This window comes from Cetorhinus maximus, chromosome 29 (genome assembly GCF_964194155.1).
Source record: "Cetorhinus maximus chromosome 29, sCetMax3.hap1.1, whole genome shotgun sequence".
Lineage (NCBI taxonomy): Eukaryota > Metazoa > Chordata > Chondrichthyes > Lamniformes > Cetorhinidae > Cetorhinus > Cetorhinus maximus.
The window spans coordinates 9,800,662-9,809,605 of record NC_135907.1 but is presented as its reverse complement, the minus strand read 5'-3'; the positions used below and the strand labels follow the sequence as shown (position 1 = coordinate 9,809,605).

General features: G+C 43.6%; 1 protein-coding gene across 2 annotated transcripts in view; it reads left to right on the top strand.

The window, feature by feature from the left end:
• The window catches only part of micall1a (MICAL-like 1a), an 80,736-nt gene that overhangs the window by 573 nt on the left and 71,219 nt on the right, over window positions 1–8,944 (top strand). For both annotated transcript variants that reach the window (XM_078532137.1, XM_078532136.1), the window contains exon 2: window positions 2,488–2,536. In XM_078532137.1, the coding sequence (XP_078388263.1) occupies window positions 2,488–2,536 (49 nt within the window). The remainder of the gene's footprint in view (window positions 1–2,487; window positions 2,537–8,944) is intronic.

The following is an 8,944-nucleotide window of genomic DNA, read 5'->3' as shown; positions in this document are numbered from 1 at the left end:
GTAGCCTTGAAGGACCGAGTGGTATTAGAACAGAGCAATAAAGGCTATGAGACATTGGGGTGAGAGGGAAGCAAGGGGCATGTTCTACCTTGTCTGCAGTCCCGGACAGAGGAAATGGTATTCAGGCTTTATCAGGTGTGCCTATTAGAACTGAAGGTTCAGAGTGCGAATCATGTACTTTGGTGGAAAAAGTGGTTCATTAGCTCGCTCTCTGAGTGGCTTTAGAAACGTAAGTAGTACAGGAGTTTCACCTTAGGATTGTTGATAAATGAGAGACAAAGCGGGAGAAAGAATTTGTAGACGGGGCTTACATCACAAAACTCTCCTTCGGAAAGGACCGAGGGTTTTATGGATCATCTGAGCATGGGAGGCAATCACAATGTTTTGATTAGATTGAGAGTTAAAGAGGAATACTGTACAACCCAGCCTTAAAAACCTTCGAAAAATGCAAGCCTACGATGGGAGGAGGTCCTGGAAAAATCGCAGACATTGTGTCAGACCAGGCTCTCCTTGCATCTCAGCTGCACTGCCGTGGGGTAAAATTGAACCAATAATCTGCAGTTCATACCACAAAAGAGAAGGAGGTTAATGATTCAGATCGAGTTCCCTCAGAGTGAATAAAACTCCCTTGTGTGTGCAACCAGCAGTCTCCGTGGGAGCCATGGATTTAAATATCCATGGTGGGAGGAGTTGGATTTCATATGTCTGCAAAGGCAGTGGGGATGTGATTCACTTTTGCCGGGAGGGAATACAATAACTAGCTGTGTGGACGTGTACATTTTGCTGGTTTTCCCTCAGCCTTCTGTCTCACTCAATCCCCTCCCCACCCCTCCATTAACAGTTGCCGCACTCCCTCACTCGCTCCCCCGCCCCCCCACTCACTACCTGCCCACCCTCGCTCACTGCTCTGTTCCATTGTGAGGTTTACTATATCAGGAATTGGCACCACCAACGCGTTGGCATTTGATGCAGCAAAATGTGTTAACAGAATGGGGTTTAATAGCGTGTGACCTTGAGCTGCCATACAGCTCATGGTTTGATTCAGTGCCCATTGCTATACTCCAGGCTGGAGTGTGCTTCAATCAGATAGGAGCTGCTTTCAGATTTAATTTGCCCTGATTCAAGGCGTTGGTGTAAACACTGACTGCTCTATTCAAGCATGTTCACTCTGGACCGTTCTGTCAAAATGGAGCTGTACAATCCAGCCTCTACAAGGCAGGATGGAAATGATGAGATTATCACTGCCTGCACCCCCCCGAACCCCCTAATGCCACCTCACCACCTCCCTGCGTCTTCTAGCCCCCAGATGCCCCCCACCCCCAGCCCCCACACTGTGTCAGGCCCCTGTCACCCTCCGCAGGTCACCCTTCTTGCTGTGTAACCTTCCGCAGGTATCCCTGCAGCCAGATGCGTAGATGAAACCGCATTGATTCACATTTCAACTTTTTACATCAAACGTGGACCTATTCCCCTAACTTAAAATCGCCCTGTACCCTGTATCTTGACCTACATTGTCGGGTGCAATGTATCTGCACCAATGCATCTGTAAATTTGTGAATTGTTGCCTTGTGCAAATCATTAACCAAGATGGGGAGCAGCGAAGATCCCAACACGTAGACCCATTTGTGACATGTCCCAATGCAGAATTTGAGTCTACTGCGCTTCTCACTGTCCCTTCTGATCACATTGGTGTGTGAGATAGTAATACCTCATAGAAACAAATCATTCTTATCTGTGATAGCAGGGCTGCCTCATGTCCTATGTAGCTTTTAGTTTCCCCGAATAAAAATTGCTGCCGTTGTCCCCGTTTAGAATGTATTTGAGTTCCTCTGCTCTCAGCACCATTTATCTAAACAGGATATCAAGTAAAAGCAAAAAACTGCGGATGCTGGAAATCCAAAACAAAAGCAAAAATACCTGGAAAAACTCAGCAGGTTGAGTCCGAATGACCCTTCAACAGAACAGAACAGACCCTTCTGTTGAAGGGTCATTCGGACTCGAAATGTTTACTGTGCTCCTCTCCGCGGATGCTGCCAGACCTGCTGAGTTTTTCCAGGTATTTTTGTTTTTGTTTAGGATATCAAGTAAGGTGTGCAGGGTAAGTGGGAAGCTCTGGGGACCTGGTAAATTAACATAAGCAAATAATTCAGGAGGAGGGAAGTATTGATATTGTGTCTCCCTCATTCACTTGTTCCCTGTCCCTCTTCTCTCTCATTTGCTGTGCCTCTTGCTGACTGTCCCTCATTTCCTCAGTCCCGCACACCCTCCGCCTCTCGTTCGCGCTCCCCCCCCCCCTCCCCCCCCGGGGCCTGGCACCTCCCCCCACCCCCCCTCGCGTCTCTCCGCGCCCCCCCCCCCCACTCCATTTCTTTCTCTCCCTCTCTCATGCACTTCCCACTCCTTTGCCCTGACTCTTTCTCACCTCTCCCTGAGTCTTGTCACTTTTTGCAGGGCATTTTGTGTATGACGTTCTTGTTTCTTTTTCAGAGACTTCGATTCACTCTCCAAAGAAAATGTCTACGAGAACAATCGCCTTGTGAGTGTTTAATTACTAACATAACAAAGTTTCCTGTTGATATGGTTCCAACCATTTCCTGGACTGGCACTCGGTTTGCATCAAAGCTGTAGAAGTAGTCACTCACTCGCATTCTCACACTCCCCTGTCCCCCACCGAAAATGAGATGAAACAAAATAATAATGTTTATTTGTGATGTTGTGATTTTGCAGCTGGTTGAGTATGAAATGAATTGTGCTGTGTGCGAGTAAAGAGTTAAAGGGTTCCAGAAGGCAGCAATGGAGGAGCTGCAGTGATTATGCAACAAGTTTGATGTTCATGCAGCTTGTGTGGACGAGAGCAGGGGCTGTAGGGAGGATGAGCAGGCTGACCACAGCACCATTGTGCAGGAGGCCATTCGTGCTGGGGGAGACAGAAGGAATGTAGTTGTAGTAGGGACTATGTAGTTAGGGGGATACATACTGTTCTCTGCAGTCGAGACCACGGGTCCAAAAGGCTGTTTTGCTCGCCTGGCACCAGAGCTAAGGACATCTCCTCAGGGCTGGCGAGGAACTTGGAGTGAGAGGGGAAGGATCCAGTTGTCATGGTACACTTGGGTACCAACAACATAGGTAGGACTAAGAAAGCGGTTCTACTGAGGGAGTATGGACAGCTGGGGACTAAATGGAAAAAACAGAAACACGAAGGTGGTAATGTCTGGATTACTGTCTGACCCATGAACACATTGGCATAGGACATGTTAGTCCAGAGAGTCGAATGCATAGCTCAAAGATTGGTGTGGGAGAAATGGAATTCAATTCATGGTGCACTGGCACTAGTACGGACCGCTGAGAGAGCCTTCACCTGAACTGAGCAGGCGTACTAGTGAATCATAGGACTGTAGAGAGGGCTTTTAACAAAATAGTTGGTGGTGGGTGAAGGGAGATTTGGAAAGTTAAAGAGAAAGGGCAAGGCGCTAGTGCAGAGTAGCGATGTGGGTAATAACCAGAGGGTGACAGGAAGGGACAGCGCATAGATAAGAGTGCACCAGCAAATAAGGTCAGAGTAGGCAAAAACTGTAAAAGCACAGAATTAAAGGCTCTTTATGAATGTTCGCAGTGTTCAGAACAAAATGAATGAATTGGTAGCATAAATAGAAATAAATGAGTTTAATATAACCCGTGCAGAGACATGGTTGCAAAGTGACCAAGGCTGGGATCTGAACATTCGAGGGTCTTTGACATTTCGGAAGGGCAGGAAGAAGGGAAAAGGAGGTGGGGTGTCTGTTAGTAAAGGATGAGATCAGTACAGCACTGAGAAATGACCTTGGTTTGGAGGATCAAAATGCAGCATAAGTTTGGGTGGAAATAAATAAACGAAACTCTTGGGAATGGCTTATAGGCCCCCTGACCATAGCTACGTTGGACAGAGTATAAATTAAGAAATAATGGGGGCTTGTAAGAAAGTTACTGCAATGATCGTGTTAGGTTTTAATCTTCATATAGATTGGAAGAATCAAATGAGCAAAAGTAGCCTTGAGGATGAGTTCAGAGTGTTTTTGGGACAATTTCTTAGAACAATAGGTTCTGGGACCAACCAGGGAACGGCCTATTTTAGATCTGCTAATGTGTAATGAGGCAGGATTAATTTATGACCTCATAGTAAGGTATCCTCGTGGTAAGAGGGATCATACGATGATAGAATTTCACATCAGCTTGAAGGTGGAAATGTTGATCTGAAAGCAATGACAAGTGTTTGAAGAAAGAGTTGGCGAAAGCGGCGTGGAAAAATAGGTTATAAGGTAAGCTGGTAGAGAAGCAGTGGCAGACATTTAAGGAGATATTTCATAACTCCAAAGATATGTTTTGTTGAGAGGAATGAACTATCTAAACTATCGTGACTCACTAAGGATGGTACCAAATTGAAAGAAAAGATGTACAATGATGCAAAGGTTAGTGGTAGCCCAGAAGATTGGGAAAATTTTAAAAACCAGCAAATGATGGCTAAAATAATTCAGGGGGAAATTGAAGTATGAGAGAAAACTAGCAAGAAATATAAAAACAGGCAGTAAAAGCTTCTACGAGTATGTAAAAAGGGAGAGAGTAGCTAAAGTAAGCATTGGTCTACTAGAGGGTGATGTCAGGGAATTAATAATGGGAAACCAGGAAATGGCAAAGACTTAAAGAAATATTTTGTATCTGTCTTCATAGTAGAAAATCAAGAGACAAAAGAGAGGGAGGAACTTAAAACAATCACGATCACTAGAGGAAAAGCAGTAGGAAAACAAATGGGTCTAAAGACTGACAAGTCCCCCGACTTTAATGGCCTGCATCCTAGGGCCTTAAAGTGGCCGCAGAGATAGTGGATGCATTGGTTGTAATCTTCCAAAATTGCCTAGATTTTGAAAAGGTCCCTTCAGACTGGAAAACCACAAAGTAACACCGCTATTCAAGAAAGAAGGGAGGCAGCAAGCAGGAAACTATAGGCTAATTAGTGCAGCATCTGCCATTGGGAAAAGGCTGGAATCCATTATTAAAGAGGCAGTAACAGGGCATTAGAAAATCACAATGCAGTTAAGTAGAGTCAGCATGGTTTTATGAAAGGGAAATCATGTTTGAGGATGTAACAAGCAGGGTGGATAAAGAGGAACGAGTAGATATAGTGTATTTGGAATTTCAAACGGCATTCAATAAAGTGCCACGTAAATGATTACTGCCCAAGATAAGAGCTCATGGTGTTGGTGATATATTGGCATGGATGGAGGCTTGGCTAACTAACAGGGTACAGTCAGGATAAATGGGTCATTTTCAGGTTGGCAAACTGTAACTCATGGAGTGCTGCAGGGATCAGTGTTGGGGCCTCAACTATTTGCAATCTATATTAATGACTTGGATGAAGGTACAGGCTGTATTGTAGCCAAATTTGCTGCTGATACAAAGATAGGTAGGAAAGCAAGTTGTGAGGAGGGTCCGCAGAGTCTGCAAAGGGACTTACATAGGTTAAGTGAGTAGGAAAAAATTTGGCAGATAGAAGATCCACTAGTAGGAAGAATAGGAGAGCAGAATGTTACTTAAATGGAGAGAGATTGCAGAATGCTGCGGTATAGTGGGATCTGGGTGTCCTTGTACATGAATCACAAAAAGTCAACATGCAGGCACAGCAAGTAATTAGGACGGCAAACAGTGTTGGCTTTTGTTGCAAGCGGGCTGCAATATAAAAGTAGGGAAGTCTTGCTACAACTGTACAGGGCATTGGTGAGACTGCACCTTGAGTACTGTGTACAGTTTTGATCTCCTTACTTGAGGGATATATTTGGGATGAGGAGTTTGACTTATGAGGAAAGGTTGGGCTTATACTCTCAAAGGATTTTAGAAGAATGAGAGGTGATCTTGTTGAAGCATGTAAGATTCTGAGAGGGCTTGATGGAAGTTGCTAGGAGGGCATTTCCTCTCGTGATGGAATCTTGAACTAGAGGGCGCAGTTTCAAAATAAGGGGTCTCCCATTTAAGACAGATGAGAAATTTCTTCTTTTGGAGGGTTGTTAATCTTTGGAATTCTCTTCCACAGAGCAGTGGAGGCTGGGTCTTTAAATATATTCAAGTCTGAGTTACAGATTTTTGATCTACAAGGGAGTCAAGGACTATGGAGGACAGACAGGAATATGGTGTTAAGGCCACAATCAGATCAGCAATGATCTTAACGAATTGGAGATCAGGCCCGATGGACCGAATAGCCCACTCCTACTTCCTGTGATCTCTGCTTTACCTGGTGCTGTGGTACTGAGTCAGTGAAGGCTGCACTGTGGCTATTAGGCACTTAATCACCTATGGTAATTCTATGGTAATAGCCTATGTACCCTTGGATTTCTGAACTCTTAACTTGCATTGCCATTGGCAAGAATGAAACAGAGCAGCCTGGAAACATAAGGGACACAGTGTGAGACCAGGTTTCTAATGTTACCTTTACATGAATAAAACGCAATCTCTGCTTTGAATCTGTAAGAAGTGTTGACAGCCACTGCAAAGCACTGCTAGAACATAACTTCCACACATTTAGATTCCAGCCCCCATTAGAAAAAGGCCAACATTCCATTAGATTTTTTTAAAAACCTTTTTAATTTATGCTTTGTAATTTCTGTACATGGACCCTTAAATCTCCCTGCTCCTCCATAGTTTCCAGTTTCTCACCATTTGGAAAATACTCTGATCTACTCTCTCAGGTCTAAAGTGGATGACTACACACGTTCTTGCATTGAATTCAAGCTGTCAAAATTTTGCCCACTCGATTTATCAATGACCCTTTGCAACTATTTGCACCACCCCCTCGACATTATTTACTGTATCACCTAACTTAGTGTCTTCACCAGCGTTGGATATAAGGCTCTCTATTCCTTCATCTAATTAATTTAAGCCTGGACACCATTACCCATAGACACTCCTTTATCTTCCACATAACTGAATATTTTGATAAGTTTGTCATGTTTCAGACATGACTCACCCTTTACACACCCAACCTAGCTCTCCCTGATCAGTTTGTTTTTGTCCAAATGCTTTCTGACTCCCTAATAACAGATTCTAGTAACTTCTCCAGATGTCGGACTAATAGGTCTATAATTTCCTCAATCCCTCCTCCTTTTAGAGTGACATTGACAATTTATGCAATTCAAGGGGACATTCCTGAATCAAGCCTGTTTTGGGAGATCATGAGAGTATCGACAATTTCCACATAGCGTGGCAGGTGATGGGCAGAGAATTTTTTTTCCTGTCCGGATTTTTTATCTGATCTGATTAATCGAATATTGCTAATATGATGCCACAAATTCTAAAAGCAGTGGATTCGGTCTCAGACTAAGAGGAGGACAGGGGCTAAGAGAATCTAGATTAATAACTTTGCACAGATGGTGTGGGATTGGCTGCTTGGGGAGGGGAATGCTGTTACCAGTATTGTGCAAGAGCTAATTGTACTGACTAAATTCTTTTCTTGGTCTTACTCTTTTTGCTTTGCAATGTGCTGCTTCACAGTAGCCTGCCTGGTACTGAGTGAATCTGTAAGGATAAACTTCATGTGTTAGCTGTGGCTCAGTTGGAATAACAGTTTCAAAGACCAGCACAAGCATGACTGAGAGAGGATATTAGCTCAGAAAATCTAAATGTAGAATCAGTCTGGGTGGAACTAAGAAGCAACATGGGGCGGAAAACATTAGTGGGAGTTGTCTATAGGCCTCCAAACAGTAGTGGTAAGGTAGGGGGACAGCATTAAACAGGAAATTAGAGATGCATGTAGCAAGGGTGCTACAATAATCATGGATGACTTTAATCTACATATAGACTGGGCAAACTCGTCTCTGAGTCAGAAGGTTGAGAGTTCAAATCCTACTCGAGAGACTTGAGCACAAAGTCTAGGTTGAAACCATATGTTGCTCTGTTGAGATTGGATCTTTAGTGCTGTGTTCAGCTCTGGCCTCCTAAGGAGATGGTTAAGTACTGATAGGTTAATAAGTGCTAATGGTTCAGAAAACCATTATCATGAATGTACATTTTGTTTCATGATGCTCCCATGAAGTGCCTTGGGATGTTTTATTAAGTTAAAGATGCTGTATAAGTTATTGTTGAATCTGGTCCCTGATGTCAGAGATCTGAGATATAAAGATAGACTGGAGAAACTTAGACTTTTCACCTTCTATGGATGTGACTATGGTGTGATATAACTGAGACTTACAGAATAGGTTAAATTTAACTTGCAAAAATGAAACTGGACACAGATTCAGATGGAAAACAGCAAAGTTAGAACTGACACCCAGAAGCTCTTTACACAATGTTTAATGTGTGGAATTAGCTTCTGGTTAGATTAAAAACCTGGCATTATTTGAGAATGGCTGCCCCAGTGGGGAAGGATATCCTATAGGATCTTTGAGTGAATGAACTTAGATGGGCCAAATGGCCTTCCTCGTAGAGTGATACAGCATAAAAGGAAGCCATTTGCCCCGTTGAGCCTCTGCCGGCTCTGGAGTTGTAGTATCTGAATTGCTTTTGCCGGGAGCTGGTGCAACATTGATGGCTAAATGGCTGTCTCCTGTGCTGTAACTATTGAATGATTCTATGACTGGCCCCACTCATTCCCCAGAATTAGGTCCAGCTCAGCTTCCTTCCTTGTTGGGCTGGAAACATACTATTCAAGAAAGTTCTCTTGTGCACATTTTCGGAATTCCTCCCCCTCTTTGCCATTTACTTGCTTATGACCCCAGTCTATATTGGGATAGTTGGAGTCTTCCATTATCACTGCTTTGTAGATCTTGTACCTTTCTGTAATTAGTCTGTAAATACGCTCCTCTATCTCCTTCCCACTATTTGCTGGTCTATAGTATACACCCAGCAGTGACTAGGTCCTCTATTATTCCTTAATTCGAATCAAATAGATTTTGAATCCTCAAGTACATCGCCCCTGTCTTGT